Genomic DNA, 18,570 nt, shown 5'->3' on the forward strand with positions numbered 1-18,570 from the left:
ATGACCGTGGTAGCAGGAGATAACATGGACGAGACCTCGGCTGTCCCTGGCCACCCTCAGGACACCTACCACCCAGACCACAATGACCACGAGTGCTGCGAGAGGGTGGTCATCAACATAGCTGGTCTCCGGTTTGAGACACAGTTGAAAACTCTCTCCCAGTTTCCAGAAACGTTGCTGGGCAACCCCAAAAAGCGGATGCGGTACTTTGACCCTCTGAGAAACGAGTACTTCTTCGACAGAAACCGCCCCAGCTTTGATGCCATCCTCTATTACTACCAGTCTGGGGGTCGGCTGAGAAGACCAGTGAATGTCCCTTTGGATATGTTCTCAGAAGAAATCAAATTTTATGAGCTGGGAGTGGACGCGATGGAGAAGTTTCGTGAGGATGAGGGTTTCATCAGGGAGGAAGAGCGTCCTTTACCTGAGAAGGAGTTCCAGCGTCAGATTTGGCTCCTCTTTGAGCACCCAGAAAGCTCAGGCACTGCGAGAGGGATTGCCATAGTGTCTGTGATGGTAATCCTGATTTCAATAGTCATATTTTGTTTAGAGACTTTACCACAGCTGAAAGAGGACCCAGCGGGTCGAATAGTGAGAGTTGGGAACACTACTATGTATTACAAGCCAAATATCCTCACTGACCCCTTCTTTGTCATTGAGACACTCTGTATAATCTGGTTCTCCTTTGAGTTGATAGTACGCTTTCTGGCGTGCCCAAGCAAACCGGCCTTCTTCAAGAACATGATGAACATGATCGACATAGTGGCTATCATCCCCTACTTCATTACACTCGGCACTGAGCTGGCTGAAGACCCAGAGAAAGAGAGTGTGGGGGAGCAGGCAACATCTCTGGCCATACTCAGGGTGATCCGTCTGGTCAGGGTGTTCAGGATCTTCAAGCTGTCACGACACTCCAAAGGACTGCAGATTTTGGGGCAGACCCTCAAAGCCAGCATGCGAGAGCTCGGATTGCTGATCTTCTTCCTGTTCATTGGAGTCATCTTGTTCTCCAGCGCTGTCTACTTTGCTGAGGCAGAGGAGCAAGGATCCTACTTTGGCAGCATCCCAGATGCATTTTGGTGGGCTGTTGTGTCTATGACAACTGTGGGTTATGGGGACATGGTCCCGGTCACTATAGGAGGCAAGATTGTAGGGTCTCTGTGCGCCATCGCCGGAGTGTTGACAATTGCGCTCCCAGTGCCTGTCATTGTGTCCAACTTCAACTACTTCTACCACAGGGAGACCGAGGGAGAAGAGCAGGCCCAGCTGCTCAACGTCAGCAATCCCAACATCCCCTCTGAAACCAACTCCAGCCGCCGTAGTTCATCCACCGTCAGCAAGTCAGAGTACATGGAGATTGATGGAGACATAAACAATAGCATCGACAACTTTAGGGAGGCTAACCTCAGAACTGGCAATTGCACTATAGCCAACCAAAACTGTGTAAATAAAAGCAAGCTGCTTACAGATGTTTAGACACTAGTTAGGAACTTTGGGATCTCTATGGGACTGTCATATGTGGAGTAGACCATCAGTTAGGAATGCTTCATTTACCTCCCCAAAGCGCTCTACGGCAATAGGCCTACAACTATGCTCAGCTATATAGAAAGGAAACAGAAAAAACAAAGCTCTTAGAGTATATGACAGGTAGATAGAATAATTAATTCTTCTGATCCTACAAATATATAGGTACATCAAAAAGAAAACATCGATTATTACGCATATACACGGCTCCCTGGAGGACGCAGAGCACACTCTGTCTTATCAGATGACGGCGTGATAATTAAAATCTTATGCATGGAGTACAGATAACATTTCAGCAAGTTGCACAATGCACCAGAAAAGTCTGCAGAGACATGCAAGCATCTGCAGCCAAGTGGTTAGCGCCAAGAAGTTAGGTGACCCCCGCCCTCCCTCCCTCATCCTCTCTCCTCTCTACCTACAAAGGATCTACTATACAGCAAAGCACCTTATAGGAGGAAGACTGATCTCTCTTGTTTGGATGTAAAGAGATGGTGATCTACACGCTTCACGGACATCCGCAATGCTGCTGTTTTCCAGCAGATGCTGTAATTGTGATATCACCAAGTGATTCAATGCCATGCCCTTTAGATGCAACACAGCACAATGATAAAGTGAGCTTCACACGAGCATGATTAGAGACTTTCCATTTTGATATCGGCATGCATGAGACATATCTCACATAATGGAAAGGATGTTCTTTTGGATACCTGCCTCCATCTCCCGTTCTCATCTGTTTTCATACTGGAGTGCACTGGATGAGTTTTTAATTTGAAATGCAAATCATTTAGAAGTATAGAAATTGAATGTTAAATCTTAAGGGAACAGTACATAAATGAGATCATAGCATGAAAAAAGTAACCTGCATTATGGTCTATTGACTAAGGTACTTTTGTATCCTGGTATATTTAATGCATGACATGAGTATACAGCTTGTTGCAATTCAGGCACTCTGCAGTGCCCTATTGTCAGGGAAACTAAGGAAATCAAATTCTGGATGTTTCTGAATTGCGATCAAATATATCCAAACCCACCTTGAGGATGCAGAGTTTCTAATTTAAAAGTAGTCAAAGAAACTGAATAAATATTATCAAAAATGCATATAATCATAATAAGCACCAATTACAGTATTACGTCAATAGTGCAGTGCATGGACCTTCTTTGAACAACAAAAGTTAACATTTCATTAGTCATGCTTCCATTTACACGTCAAATTTGAGTACATATTGGTTTGGAATCCACTAAAAAAAAGGATCAATACCAAATTTCACTTCATATAACAGAATTATTCTGACATTAGTTGCTAGTGCCTTTATCCCTTTCACCAACAGGACCAGTGAAAGTGCCTCTGTGTACAAGGGGATTTGTGAGGTTGAGCAGAGCGGGTTTACCTTCTGTTCTAGTGTTGATACACTGTTGGTTTTGATGTTAATGACGCCAGATGAGCAAGGTTGAAACAGCAGGTGACTGTGGTCAAAAAACTAAAAACAAAAAAAAAAGATGATCCATGGCTGTTATGCACAACCCAGTTTTCATGCTGTCACGCACTTAATTATGCCCTTAAGCAGCGATGTATTGTACTCTGCATGTTTACCACTCCAATTCAAAAGGGAATATCCATAGGTTTTAAACATGTTTTATTTATGTCTGTTGTTTTTGTTCGTGCACCACGCATCCTTTCAGGGTCTCTACCTCAGTGAGGTCATTGCAAACTTGCTGCAGAGCTGCAAGCTTCAATGCAGGGCTTCCTATACCATAATGCAAAATGGAACCTTAAGTGTAAACTGCAGTCATGCAACATTGAATGTGAGAGTCCCACAGCATAGCCTTTACACAAGCACTTAGGGCAAATAGTGTACCACAATCCCGCTCCTTTTTTTCCCACTTAAAGCTACGCACAATCAGAACATTCATTTGTAGAGAGTGTGCAGAGATTGCTTGACTCTCCTAACAGGATGAAGTTGACTGTTTTATATGTTAGTTTCATTGAAACAATGGTACCTAAAGTTACTGTTGTGTCACAGAAACGCTCCTGAATGTGTTCCAACACACACGTGTATAAGACGGTGGAGACGTTCGTTATAGTATTTGAATCTGTAATCCTGCAATCCGTGGGCATTATGACGCACAGCAAGGTGCAGCCCGTCTTTTTGCACAGTCATTTCGTTGTGTTGCTTGAATCATTATTTTGCTTGTGAGACTTTGTTTTTTTTCTTTTTCACAGTGCTTGCTCATAAGTAGTGCATTGCTTCTCAGCATATTGTTCCAGACAGGCTAACTGCAGATAGATTTGGACAAACTGTAATGACTACTTGAAAATCTCCAGCTACTGTACATCAATCTACACTCAGTATTGAGATGAGTTCACCCAAACGATAGTAAGATTTTGTACTGTACTGTACGCTCTTTTTTTATTTAGCACACTCCTGACAAGGTCCTGCAAAAAACAAGCTCCACTGCAGTGCTACTTGAATGTCATAGTTATTTCTGTTGTGCAATGGCTATCCTTTGTGGTGCTAGTACAGGACTACCATTGTTGTCTTGTTCCATCACACGTTATCTGAAGCATCAGCTGAAGCAAGCCTTTGTTAATTGTTTTGACTTTTTGTTGTTGAGACTTTTTCCATCCTATAATCCTTGCTCCTGTTTTGTTATTGGTGGCTGGTTGGTTAGTTTGGGGCACTGTTTGTCATTTTATTTGGACCTGATCTTTGTACTGTACTGCTGAAGAGTGTCTGCCTCAGGCGAGGTAAAAATTCAAGAGCCTTGCTAGATGTCAGTAGCTTATCATGAGAGCTAAAAAGATACACATTTGTGTCAGGGATCTTCAATTTGTATAGGGTCTCTCGTGCAGAAGGACACCAATAATACCCAATACCATACATTATATTACTATATATAGAGTGATACAAGATAATTATAGTAGTCTCATAAATGCAGCTATCAGGAAATTGTTCGCTTTGGTCACGAGCTTCTCGTACGACTGATGCTTGATGTGTGTAACATGTCCTGCAGGAAACTGAAAGTGAGGTGAAGAAAATACAAATGATACCCCTCACGTTAGCAGCGACACGTTAGCTGCTACTCTTGCTGTGAGGGCATGTATGGATGGTGCTATGCATTCGGTTACCCACAGAAACATGCATTCTTAACAGCAATAGAATAACAGGTCGCCTGTTTCTTAGATGCTTTTTGTAAAAAATAGGAAAACAAATCTATTTTGAATGTCAGAGAAACTGCGATCACTTGACAGATAACTCACAACAGGGCTGTTTATGTACCAACCTCTTACCCTCTGTTCTGTGATTTTGTAAGGTCAGTGGGGTCAAATGTAGAGGCTGGAATTTTATTGAGAGAAACCCGTGAAAAATCCAAATATAGGCTTTGTAATAGCGGCAGTCCCCATTAACCACCCAGGTCGGACTGGAGTTGTTTTGCAGTCAGGAACAAAGGCTGCTGAAGGGTTTGGTCGAACCTATAACACAGTCCCAAAGGAACAGCCCATAATGCACTTAGAGAAGATCTATCATCAGTTCGCCGGACTGATCAGCTGTGTGAGAGAAAGTCAGAGAAGGTGCCTAAAAATGTTTTACATATTCATTTGTTTAGCTTACTGTTAGATGTTATGCTTCTGCAAACAAACACGAGCGAGAAGATCTACAAAATGACATGAACCTAATTAAACTATAAGAAAAAACATGAAATGTCATGAGAACAAAATGCAATTTAGCTACAATAAGATAGAGAAAAGTAACCACTATATACTGCAATTACGTATGAAAAACTATTTTAATGTGTGTTTTTGTTTTCCTTTTTTGTTTTTGGTGGCACTGTAATATGACTGATTTAGGAAGAACATGCCATATACTGGAATATCAAAGACAATGTGTTCCTCTGGCAAGCCATGATAATGAAACTACTGTATTATGATCAATTGCTATACACTAAATGATATGGACAACAAGTGTACTATTATAAAAAAACAAACCCAACAACATATGGTTTTTGGTTTCAAGAAAAAAAAAAAACAGGATTCATTCAAACACCATGTTCACATTTTCCCAATCTCCACTGCTGAACCTACTGCTATAATGTATCTCTACAGAAACCTACTAAAACTGCATGGTCGATGGAAGACTGCATGCGTTTTGCCTTTCAAACTGTGGATCAACTATAATACAGTTGCATCATTTAAAAAAAAAAAAAGAAACCCTTGCTTTCATCTGCACCAAGGCTTCCTGTAAGGCCCTGTTCAGAAGTTGTCGTGAAACGTGTCCTCTGCTGGATTTCTTAAAAGCACCTTAGCGCTGACCTCATCACTAAGACGGCGTTGGGTATCCGAGCCGCACTCAGCGTCTGCGCGTGATTTTCAGGTTGTGCTTGCTAGGCTCCGTTCTGAATGTGGGGAAGGACATTAAGGGCTAGTTTCTCAAACCTTATCTCTATTCTAGGACTGAAACGCTCTTTCAAGTGACATTTTGCCCATTGTTATCTCAGTCTAGACTGTAGTGATACTGTGTTGTGGGAAACATGCCCATCATGTCTAAGCAGGGCCTGTGCCACACACCCTCCTCTGTACCACATTGGTTTTTAAGGCATTCTTGTTTGCTAAAGGTCTTGATATTGGACTGCTTTCTGCCTGCTGAGGAGGCACTGAACGGGATCAAATGTGTGGGATGTACCTCACTCGCCAAGGGTGATTATTGATGAGAAGATCTTGTTTGTGTTAGGAGTGTGATGGCTGTGAGTTTGTCTTTTATGTCAAGAATGCATATTTAACCGCTGGTAGGAAAGTTTTGGAGCAAAGCGCAAAAAGGACTGTTGAACTCTTCTGCTCTTCTTTTCATCCACAAGCAAACCAAACTCTGATTGTGTTACCCAATCCAGCCGTCATTGTCATGTTGTGTTTACCAAGGATTATGCTACAATGTGTTCAGTTTGTCACACGATGACAAAGGCATGGTCTGTGATCTATGCAAGGGTTATTTGTTTTTCTTTTTCTTATATCACTTATGATTTCATCTTACATCAACTTCAATAAATTTTTAAGGATCTGCTGGTGTATGCTCATTTTGGCTCGGGATGGGGGTGTATATCTGCAATGTGGACCTGCACAAAAAGCTACATAAATAAAACCGTCTTGTACACAAAGTTGTCACAGCTCTTCTGCACTGCGCTAACAGGAGAAATATGCTGCAGTGTGCGTTGTTACAAAACTCGAGGTCTCAATCTAAAAGTGTCCTATCTCTGTACTACAGTACCCTCTCACTGAAGCCATTAGCAGTGATTCACAGGGCTAAGGTAATGGTTCCACGCTAATCCTCCGGTCCCAGGGGAGGCCCGCTTACTTCTGTCATTCCCTGCGAGTTCTTACACACCTCAGGGGCCTGAAGAGCTCCCCTCCTCTCCCTGCTTCCTCCTGTATCCACACAGACACATGCTTAAAACCACCCGAGTGTGACTCTGAGGAGTTGCTCATTTGCTGAGTGTGGAATTATGAGCTCTTTTGGGCTGCAACTAGCAATTATTTTCATTAACGATCTATGAAATGTCAGGAAATAGTGAAAAATGCTCATCACGATTTCCTAAAGCCCAAGGTGGCGTCTTCAAACTGCTTGCTTTGTCTAAAACCTAAAGATATTCAGTGTAGTATCACATAAGACAAAGAAAAGCTGTGAATCCTCACATTTGAAAAGCTGGTACAACAGAATCCTGCTTGAAAAATGAATCAGTTATCAAAAAGTAGATTTGAAATACTGTGTTAAGTTAAGCTTTTGCCATCCATTTACTTAGAATATGACCTTTTTAAGTATACTCAAAAACATCTTGTTCCTATGAGTGTGATTTTGACAACATGTCAGATAAAACCCCATAATGAGGAGGTCTTTTCATATTAAATATGTGCAGCTGTCGAGGGCAGTTAACCCTAAAACAGCCAACAAACAAACGCATCCAATCATAGTCACAGGACAAATCAAGAGATGAAACTGAAATACATGGGCGTAATTTTTGGGGTGTGAAGATGATTCATTCCCACTTCTGTCGTCTGATGGCGTGAAGCTGAACATTTGTGAAGAACATTGGACATGAATGCTGCAGCTCATCTGTCTCTGTCTCTCTATCTGTCCATCCCTCTCTCTTTCTGTCTCTGTGTCTCTGTCCCTCTCAGTTTCTCTGTCCGCCGCAGGCCCTCTGTGTCTGCAGCTCAGCTCTGTTTTTCTGTATGGTGACCTTATCAGAAGTGAGCTTCTTCTTCCTTGTCCTCTGCATTGCCCTCAGGAAATGCAGCACTCCTCACTCTGCAGGCAGCAGCAGTAAGGGTGGGGTGAGCTGGCGCCGGTCCCACTCTTCTTGCACACACATACTCTCTCTCTCTGTCTGTCTTTGTCTCTCTCCCTCTTTCTCCCTCTCCTGAGTGCTGTGAAGCTCCACTGGACTGTAATAGCACAGAGCATCATACAGAAGAGGAGCTCAGTAAAAACAGAGGATATCACACCTGCTTCTGTTAATTTTCTCTCTGTTGTTGTTACTTATCTAAATGCGAACACATACGTATTCAAAGATCCAACCAGATAAAAGCCTCTACATGTTCATACCTCTTCCATGTCCTCCATGACCATTAACAGTGAGGATGTTTTCTTATTTTAAAGCTGCACTAATCAATATCTTCATATTAGCAATGGGAATAAATGACTATGTGTTGCTTACAGTAACAAACCCACAGAGAATTAACACCCTACCCCCCTTAGCTATAAGAGGCATTTCTGCATCTTTCAGCTCATTGTTGTGTTTTAAACTTTACTGTTTTGGTTCAGTCTCACCACTCTCATCAACCCCATGGCCAGCAGCAGCAGGATATAAACCCACTGTATGCTGCCAACCCAGCACCAAACAGACACAGGTAGTGACTAGCTGGTGAGCACAGTGGCTAAAGAGCCAGACACCTCCCTCAGGAGTTAGTGGAGACCAAAACAGAGCTAGAAGAGAGTGAATACTGGACTGAAACACGACTACAACTGACTGCTAATATTGCTCCGTAACTGCTGTAAACAGGCAACTGTTTGTTAACCAAATGATATGTTTACTGTAACAACTTGTAAGGTGATAATATGTCAGTGTTTTGTTTACAGCTTGTTCTGCTGTCCATAAGTGGCCAAAAACACAAAAAAACAAACAAAGACGTGTTGATGCAGCTTTGACATCCAGTTTTGTTATATATTGCAATTACATATGAAAAACTGTGATTTTTTATTTCCCCTCAAGAAACTTTGAGGTTATTTAAGGTAAAATCATGCCATTCTTTCTGATACTATCATATGTACAGATTATTCTGTATTAGCTTGTTCCAACTCTTCATTGAAGCTCTGTGATATTTACACATGGTGGTCAGCCTGACATAGTTGGTATCTCTGGAAACTTTAGGCTCTCCTCTAGAATTTGAAGTAAAGTTCTTTGGGTTTGAACAATATTCGGCTGCAGAGCGTTAGTTTGTACTGACTGCCCCACCAGCGGGTCTGTGAGGTTTAAAGGGTAAGGTTGCTGATGTTCAATATATCTCTTATTGTCACCAAATTCCACGAATAGACCAAAAATGTGTTTGTCCATCTATGATGGCCACACATGGTAATAAGATCCCAATTCACACTCTCTCACCAGGTAGTTTTAATACCTACACGAGGTAATTTCATTTGCAGTCAACAACAACTTAAACAATTAATATCACAGTTTGTTTGATTTGTAATCTGTTATATTAGATTGTTTGTTTCTTTGGGGGGGGGGGGGGGGGGGGGTTTGGGTTTCATTAATTTTGCTTTGTATTTAGTTGTAGTTGGTGTCCATCTTGTTTACCCCTTGTGTGTTAATTAGTTTGGCTAAGCCACTATATATGTTCCCTTGTGTGTCATTGTGGCTGTGATTGTTCAACACCTTGTTTAGTTGTTGTCATATTGAGTACAAGTTATGGGGTGTTAACCTCTTTTATAGGCCTAATTATTAACATCTTGGTTAATAATGTCTTTGCATTTTTTGGGTCAATAAAAACACAGCTTTTCAACTCCAGTTTCCTCCCTAACACCTTCTCTCAATGCTTTCTGACTTCTCCAGCTGCTCGCCCATTGGTTCTTACTGAAAATGTAAATCATTATATGAGTCAAAAACATATAATTTCATTTTCATAAAAGGCTGAATAATGTCCTAAAACAAGAATGGTGCTCTACGACACAGAGGGACGGGATATATACGCTTTTGGCGTTTTGGTCTTTTGGTCTTTTCATGGATTTGTTGACAATAAGTAAAATACAGAATATCACCAGGCTAATCCTTTAGAAAGGTGATTCTACGTACTTACTGGTGGATGTTTATTAGACGTTTCAGGTCAACACATGCACCCAGGTGTCAGCCTCCACATGCAAATGAGAAGCATGTAATTGAAACTGTGGTTTAAGCCACTGTCTTGGTAATCCCTGATCAGCTTGTTGGACTAATTGAGGTGCTGTCGGTCAGTGGTGCAATAGGCCTCCATCGAGCTTAACGTACCCTTCCTCCTCCTCCTCCTCCTCCTCCTCCCTTATGCTCTATCTTACAACTGCCTGAACACATCTTCTTGAATGAAAAGCGGCCCGTCAGCTGTTAGGAGAATGTGTTCTTACAGAGGAATGAGTGCTTACAGCCATGCCTGCATGCAAATGTCCTGTGGCTGCATGTGCTCATCCCCTCACAGCCTCTGTCTTTCTGTTTCTCACACACACACACACACACACACACACGCACAAGGGATAGCCTATTTGCCTGAGTCAGGCCTCTGGCTCACTTGATATTCCCCGATCGATTTCTTTGAAGACAGACACTCATCCCATATCCCTTGTACAAAAATGCCATGCCATTCCTGTTGACGTCATCCAAAAAGTTTCTCAAGGGCCTTTTCATTGTGGTCCAATCAGCTGTGCCTGCACAGTATCATATGATTACTCTATATCAAATCACAAGCGTCCTCTGGTGTTAGCTTTATCGCTGTGTAAAACCAAAGCACTGAGATGCCTGTGCACAGTAGTCCACCTCTAACAGCCTCATCTACAGAAGCTTCTGAATGTTAACAATGTGCAAAATAGCTTTGACAGCATTATTGGATCTCCCATGCTTGAGCTAAAGCCCTTGGGCCTAACACCACCCCACCCCCAGGTCCAAGCCCACCAGCCTCTCTTATCCCCCCCGATCCCCGAGGCCCTCTCTCTGGGCCACTTCCTCTTTGCATTACCTCCATCAGGCCGGGCTGCTGACACACTTGTTTAATAATTAAGGGCATGTCCATAATTTCCTCGTCCTTGTGGAAGTCCACAAATGGTCTCTGTGAAAACTCAGGCCAGTTAAATGTACCTCTTTACCTCAGGCCACTGACAACCCTACATCACTGTACTGATAAAGAGACGATACAATCCAGTGATCAGAAGGAATAAGGTTCATCATGAATTACCCACTGATCTTTTTATCACTTTATCCAATTTCAATTGACGTAGACAGACTCACATCATGCAGTGTAGTGTCTACCATCACACTAGGAATAATGTATGACGGAGTTCATTGACTATAAACAAGCATCAATATGTCTGTTTGTCCACCATCCCCCCATGTGCCCATAAAACAATCAATCTATAAACTGATAAGACCATCTGTTCATCCACCCATCAATGAAAAGAAACAGTGCTGGAACAAGACTCAGTCTACAGCCATGCTAGCAGCTTAGTGCACAATGGTGCTAACATCAGCATGCTCATAATGACAACGCTAACATGCGGATGTTTGCAGGCATAATGTTCACCATGTTAATTACCATCTTAGTTTAGTGTGTTAGCAGGCTAACATTTTGGAAATTAGCACTAAACACAAAGTACAGCAGAGGCTGATGGGATTGTTCTTCATTTTGCGAGTGTTTGGTCATAAACCAAAGTACTGGACAAATTGAAATTTTGACCTGGTGATGGTGCTGGATTAAAGGTCTAGTAATCAAGTTCTTACAATTCATCCTGAGGGGGACATGAATGTATTCATTTCATGGTAATCCATCCAATAGTTGTTCAGACACTTAAAAACACAAATGTCAATATGCTTGTGGCGCTAATGGAAACATCAGCAGGATTCATCCTCTGTGGACCATGAATGTCTCTACAAAATTTCACAGCAATGCATCTAACAATTGTTCAGATATTCTAGTCTGGACCAAAGAGGAGGACCGATCGACCCACATTGCCATCTCTGGAGCTACGCCACTAGCATAACTAAAAAAAAGCAAAAATATCTCACCCTAATGTTAAATTTGTTAGTATAAGATTTAAGTACTGACAGTCAATGACTTGTTAATATGGACATTTTCTTTCCAATCCAATCCTTCCAGCCGTGGTAGAATCTATTATTGTTGCTCCCCGTCTGGATATGTCCTTGTGGTATCAGGCGATGTGGATCTCAGTTTACATGCTCTTCCTGCCCAGTGTGCAGTGTCAGCATGCTTGTCTGGGGGAGAAAATTCAAAACTTAACATAAACGAAACCGGCGCTGTGACCTTCCCGCTTCAATTACATCACCGCACAGCGCTCAAAGAGGCTGGCAAAAACAAAACCACAAAAGGATATCACCATGAAGCACGAAGACCCTGCTGAGATACACACAACCTGAGCATCGTCTGCGCATGCTAGGTCACTGTAATGCTGGGAAGGGTGTTCAGTATGTGACAACACCACCCTGGGAATTTCACCCAGAGAATAATCACTGACTCTACAGATTCTTGTAATAAGATAAGAGCAGAGATATGAGTTTCCAGTTTAAAATTGATGGTCCTTTATTTAGACAGAATTTAGTTGGGGCATTAATAATCAGGTCAAAAAAGTGTAGTCAGTTAAAAGGCAGTTTATTACAAAAAAAGATATTTTAAAATCCTCTAAAACATACCACCATACTAAGAGTCGTTACCAGTACAGGCAGGGGTGTCAGGGAAACCTACAGGAGTGAGGGGAAGGGGAGTCACCACCAAGGAGGGGAGAGAATCACACACACACTGCAAAGCAACAAAAAAAGGACATGTTAGAATACACAGCAAATTAATCATGCAACTGTAATAAGTATTTACACCATGTATTAAAAAAAAAAAGCACAGGAATTTGACATAACATGCAACCAAAAGAAACCAGAGAGGGGGGAACCCTCCACCTAGTGACTCACCGCCTGTAAGCACAAGACAGCCAACCTGTACTGGAAACTAACAAAACCAACAAATTCCCAACAAAGACAGCTCACAGATAATGGTCTCTATAGAAAAGAAACAAAAGAAAACAACAAATACCTCCTCGCACCATAGAACCCCTGCTTAACTTAAATGTAGGGGGAAAAATCAGTAAATCCAGAAAGCAAACTAAAGAAAACCACAGATCACAAATTCATATTAAAGAAACAAAGAAAACAAAATCAGGTAACTGAGAATATCCAAAGAAAATTAACAAGGGACAAAAACAGCAATTGCCCAAACTCCTCCTTTGCACATACAGCATCTAGGTCAGGCAGGGGTCGACATCTTTTTCCTGTTCCCAGTACAAGAGGTACATGTCATTAAAGAGTATAGGGTGGCATATATACATACACATACATACAGAAACCCATACCTTATTGAACATCAATCCTTCAGACAATCATGAGGCCGGGGGAGTGAGGCAAACCTGCTGCAGGTTGCTCGCACTCACATTTAATGAGGGAGCCGGCAATTAGTCGCACCTGGTTGTTGCGCATCAGGGTGATTGAAAGGTGTGGCTAAACCGGGAAGGGGAGGGAAAAGCACTACGCATCACAAGTAGGTGATACCTTCAGGGTTACTGTTGTGAAAAGTAGTTCAATGAATACTTGAATATTTTGGGAAATTTGTTTTCTTGCTAATAGTTGTATGAGAAGATTATACCACTTTAATGTTTATATGTTAAGCTAGTGCCTGCAGCAGGGTAGCTTAGCTTAGCACAAAGACTGGAAGCAGGGGGTAACAGCTAGCCTGGCTCTGTCTAAAGAGCTAATTAACACTAATTAACAAGAAGGCACATAAAACCACTACCACAGTTTTTGTACAGATTAAATAAATGATTTACAATGTATTTGTATTTGAGTGTTTTACAGGTATTGGTCGGATTTTGTTATCTTTGGACTAAGCCAGACTAGCTGTTTTCTCCTGTTTCCAGTCTTTAAGCGAAGCTAAGCTAACCGACTGCTGGCTCCAGCTTAATAGACCATCCAAGTCTCATTTATTTAACCCACCTACAGCCTGAACGTCACTCATGCAAGGTCTCTCCTCCAACACACTACTGTACTATACTCTATTGATTTGGTATCACTTGCTAAACTTCTGCAGCACAGTGCCTTTGAAAGCAGATATTAACCTTAGATGACATATCGTGGCATTTTGATGTTCAAGTTAAATATTGATGACTCTTAAATAGCTGTCGTGTCTTCTAGAGAAAAAGGAGGTAAATAAAACATGCATGGGATGTGTCTTTTCCCTGACGCATACAGGAGGGGACACACTACATACAGACCCCATGCAGCAGAGCCATTACATATTGTACAATGATGGAGGAGCATGTCAGTTTTCCTGCCCAGGACACATTAACTGGACTGCTGGTGGAATTTACAGTAAAGGCTTGTGTGGGTCAGTTGAGAGTTGTGCACACTGCAAAAAGTATCCACCTCATTCAGTCATTCAATCTTGTTCTCAATGTGTCGATAAAGTGAAATAGTTTAATGCATTTGAGTGTCAATTAACTTAAATCAAGTGACGGTGTGTCTTTTTCTTTACTTCATTACTTTCAAAGATTCAGAGTTTTAATTACGGCTACAACTAACTTGACTATCATACTTTCATGATTGATAAATCTTTTAATGGTTTAGAAAACTTTAGAAAACTGAAAAATGTTCATCATAATGTCCCAGAGCTGAGGGGAGTGTCTTCAACAGTCTAAAACTGAAAGATATTCAATTTACAAGGATATCAAACAGAGGAAGACAGCAAATCTTCACACTGTTGAAGCTGAAACCTCAAACAAATAGTTCTGTTTTAATTAATTTATCAATTAATTGACAAATCGTTTCAGCTCTAGTTTTAATAGCTCAATATGAGACAACATAACTTGTCAAAATGGTAATTTTTTGCAGTGCAGGCAGCTCCACTGGTGAGAGAGCCTGTCAAAGGCTGACAAATAGAGAGAGTGCTTTCTGCTGAGAGCCGTCCCTACAGGTTTCCCATGCAGGCAGCCAGACCAGGGCCAGGAAATTTCATATATATCATCGACCATCATAATGTTGTCATATGAAAACCACACAACCTCAAAATGTACGTTCAGATTATCCTCCTCAGTGGCACACATGAAGGTTTGAAGTTAAAGCACTGGATTGCTGATATGCCTAAAAACCTTCTGTTTGTGTAAAATAAAGAAAAATATCTGAACAGATTCTGGTGACATGTCAGCATGGATGAATTACTGAAAGGGCCTACTGGGCACATCTCAGACAGTTTAGTCCAGCCTAAATATCTCAAGAATATTGGATGGATTGGCATGAAATTGTACAGACGTTCATGAGGATGAATCCTATTGACTTTTGTTGATCCCCTGACTTTTAATCTAGAGCCACCATGAGGTTGAAATGTGTTGTTGTGTGAGGTTGTTAAAGTTAAATGTCTCAAATTTAATGCACACATTCATGTTCCCCTCAGGATAAATTGTTATGATTTGGTGTTCCCTCAACTTCTCATCTAGCACCATCATCAGGTCAAAGGTTCAGTTAGTCCAATACTTTGGTTTATTACAAAGGTTTATTATACCTGCAAAATACATTTTGAATGACATTGCCATCAGTTTCATCTGTACTTTGTGTTTTGTGCTAATTAGCAAATGTTAGCATGCTAACACGCCAAACTAAGCTGGTAAGCATTATATCTGTTTACCGTCAGCATGTTAGCATTGTCATTGTGAGCATGTTGGCATGCTGATGTTAGCATTTAGCTCGAAGCACCGCTGGGACTTTGTGCAGCCTCACAGAGCTGCTAGCATCGCTGTGGACTCTTACGATGCGTTCACACACACAGGTACAGAGTGGTGGGCAGTCTCAGGCATCTCATAAATCTGTAGCTCTGTATGTTGTGTTGAGCATAATTTACAGACTTTGCTCCATCTGGACAGTTGTTTTTTGACCTAGCTTCCATACGATGCACAACAAAGTTCCTTTCCTGTTGCACAGTTTGTTTCCAAGCACAGAATAGTTTTGTTTGCCTTTTATTCATTTTAACGGCCGCCTTTGGAGTCTCTGTAGTCTGTAGATAAGATTTAGATTTGGATTTTTATTATGCCAGAGGGAGATTTGTTTTCACAGCAACATACAGATACATAAGATCTTCATGTACACATTCATCCAGCTCACAACAGTGTCGGCGGGGCAGTTTGTTCAGGGCTGCTACGGCAGAAGGGACAAAACTCCTGCTCTTCTCCATTTTAAAGTTCTACATCTCCGACCAGATGGTGGTATGACAGACTGTGACGATTGAGCCGGTATTGCTGTAGCTGGGCGATACTGAAGTTCAGGTGCAACAGCAGCACCTGAGAGTTCTGGTTCACCTGCAAAATGTCACTGAAAGAGACGCATCGTTTGTAGTCATTTTGTAACTATTTCAGTCTTGGGGCCTTGCTCCTATGTTATTGTACTTAGTCTCATAATCCATCCATGCCTCTCAGTACAGACCGCAGCCACTGCAGCTACTGTGCCCTCTCCACATGCCCTCATAGCCGCAGTCCTCAAGGAAAGCGAGATTTCAGCAGTTTAACAGCGTGAACCCCCCGCAGAGGACAGCTCTGTGGAAAAGACTGTGAAAAATAAGGGATTTTTCTGCTTGTCCTGAACACCTGACCACAGTTTAACGCTGTCTGCAGACATTTATTTGCAGACTCTCAGCATACATTTGACATAGACATCCCAATGCTGTAAAAATCCCAATTCTGATGTTTTACTGCTAGTATTTGACCCCGTTGTTTTTAATATGCAACTAAAAGGTGATTCATCTCTATGAATTACCTCTAACCTCTTTTGCTTCATCATTCATCCTCACTCCCCAGTCCTTCTCTTCCCCTTATGATAATGAGCATGAATATGCAGTTTCAGCAAAGCAAGCAAATCAATAAACTAATCATTCGTTTTAAGCAACACTGTCCGTCACAGAGCACTTAATAATTAAGTCCGGCGTGCTTTTAGGCAGATTCTGTGAGTCTTTTCCCACTAGAGCAGAAAAAAAGGATTTATTTTCTGTAGTTGTAGAAAATAAACAGATGCTATTCTTGAACATGTCAGGTATGCATCATCACAATGATACCTCCATTATGTTTCAGAGCAGCGTCTGCATGAGTGTGTGTTGGTCCGGGAACACTCTCAGCACAGCTTTCCCCCCCTCTGTGTTGCTGCTGACTCATTGTCACAGCCCTTGAATCTGCTGCCGGCCTGCGTTATTCACACACTCACCTTCCTCTGCGAGTGCCTCCTCAGCACCTGGAGCCTGAAACCAAGAGGGGGCAGCTCTGTTTCACCCACATGTCCAGTTACACCAGGACTAGAGCTGAAACTATTAACAATTAACCGATATAGTCGATCGACTAGAAAAATGATAGTCAGCTATTTTGATAATTGAAAAATCATGTCAGTGAAAAGAAATGCCCAAATTCTCTGGTTCTTCTCCAATATGAGGATTTGCTTCTTTTCTCTGTTTTATATAACTGAATTTGGTTAACACTACTTTAAGCCCCCCTATTTAACATTTATAATCAGTATATAAACAGTTAATATAGTTTATTACACACAATAATGTAGCTGTAAGCAGACAGTACGTTTATTAATGGCACCAATCAGTGGAGGGTGGTGTATGAACATATATTATCTTGTTATGCACCAACTATAATAGAGTAAAACACAGTTGTAGTTATATAAAATGTGTCTTCATCTGAGAAGTTGTAATTGTTGGCAAATACTGTACATTAATTATCACTTTAATACGGTCCTTATATCTGCTTATAACTTAGTAAATTCGTACTGCTCAGTACATTTGATTTGAACTCACATCAAATCAAAGAAAAAAGATGATCCTTATATCTCAGAACTTGCCAAAGAATCATCACGTTTTTAAGTTTTCTTCAGTATCAAAGTAATCCAATGATATTTGTCCGTACATCCACGGGTACACTGCAAACAGGATCTGCTAATAGCTAATTCGGTACACTTTTAATGGTGCCAATGTAAACAAATATAGGCTAAAACAATGGGGCTCAACTTGTAGCCCACAGCTAACTCACAGAGTCCATGGCAACATTATACTCCCCATTTACATCCCCCAAAGCCCTGGACTAAATGATTAGTAGAAAAAATAACCTGCAGATGAATCCAAAAATAATTACATAATACATACATAAATATCTCATATATAAATAATCTTAATTGCAGCCTTAACCAGGACTAACTGTGGATTGGTTTACTCATGTGTCTGTCAGTCCCTCTATATTAATAGGACAAAAAAGGGGGGGCTGATTCAGATATCTAACTGTAGAAATAGTGAAGCCACTGTGCTCCTCCCTGTGTCCATCTGAAGTCCTACAGGACAAAAAAAAAAGTCTCTGCTGCAGGTATCTGCTGCTGCATTGGCCGGGGAGAGTGCAGAGCTGCAAACTGAAGAGCTGCAATATGCTCGCATGCTCAGCCCCCAGCAGTGCAACTACACTGAAAAGACAAACATATGGCACTGAAAAATGTGATAACACCTCAGTGTTACCTGCACAATGGCTGCATTTCATCATTTAATATGCCTAACAAATGCTTAAAACTGTTTAATTTATTATTTAGTGGGAATAATCATGGTTTATCTGAAAAACTGTAGTATCAGAGTCATTCTGTGTAACCTTGTGTGTGTGCTGAACTGAAGTTTGACTGCAGAGCTTCTTCACCGACAGAAAGTGATCTGCCCCCTAGTGGAAGACATTGGAACAACAAACAAGA

The 18,570-nt window shown here is 41.4% G+C and overlaps 1 protein-coding gene across 1 annotated transcript; it reads left to right on the forward strand.

The window, feature by feature from the left end:
• Positions 1-1,476, forward strand: LOC139286154 (potassium voltage-gated channel subfamily A member 1-like). Its single transcript, XM_070906857.1, has one exon. The coding sequence runs from the start codon at positions 1-3 to the stop codon at positions 1,474-1,476; it is 1,476 nt and encodes a 491-aa protein (XP_070762958.1).
• The last annotated feature ends 17,094 nt before the right edge of the window (positions 1,477-18,570 follow it).

Source organism: Enoplosus armatus, chromosome 6, assembly GCF_043641665.1.
Source record: "Enoplosus armatus isolate fEnoArm2 chromosome 6, fEnoArm2.hap1, whole genome shotgun sequence".
Lineage (NCBI taxonomy): Eukaryota > Metazoa > Chordata > Actinopteri > Centrarchiformes > Enoplosidae > Enoplosus > Enoplosus armatus.

Coding starts and splice junctions, on each gene's coding strand:
- LOC139286154 (XM_070906857.1), top strand. CDS start 1: ATGACCGTGGTAGCAGGAGATAACATGGACGAGACCTCGGCTGTCCCT.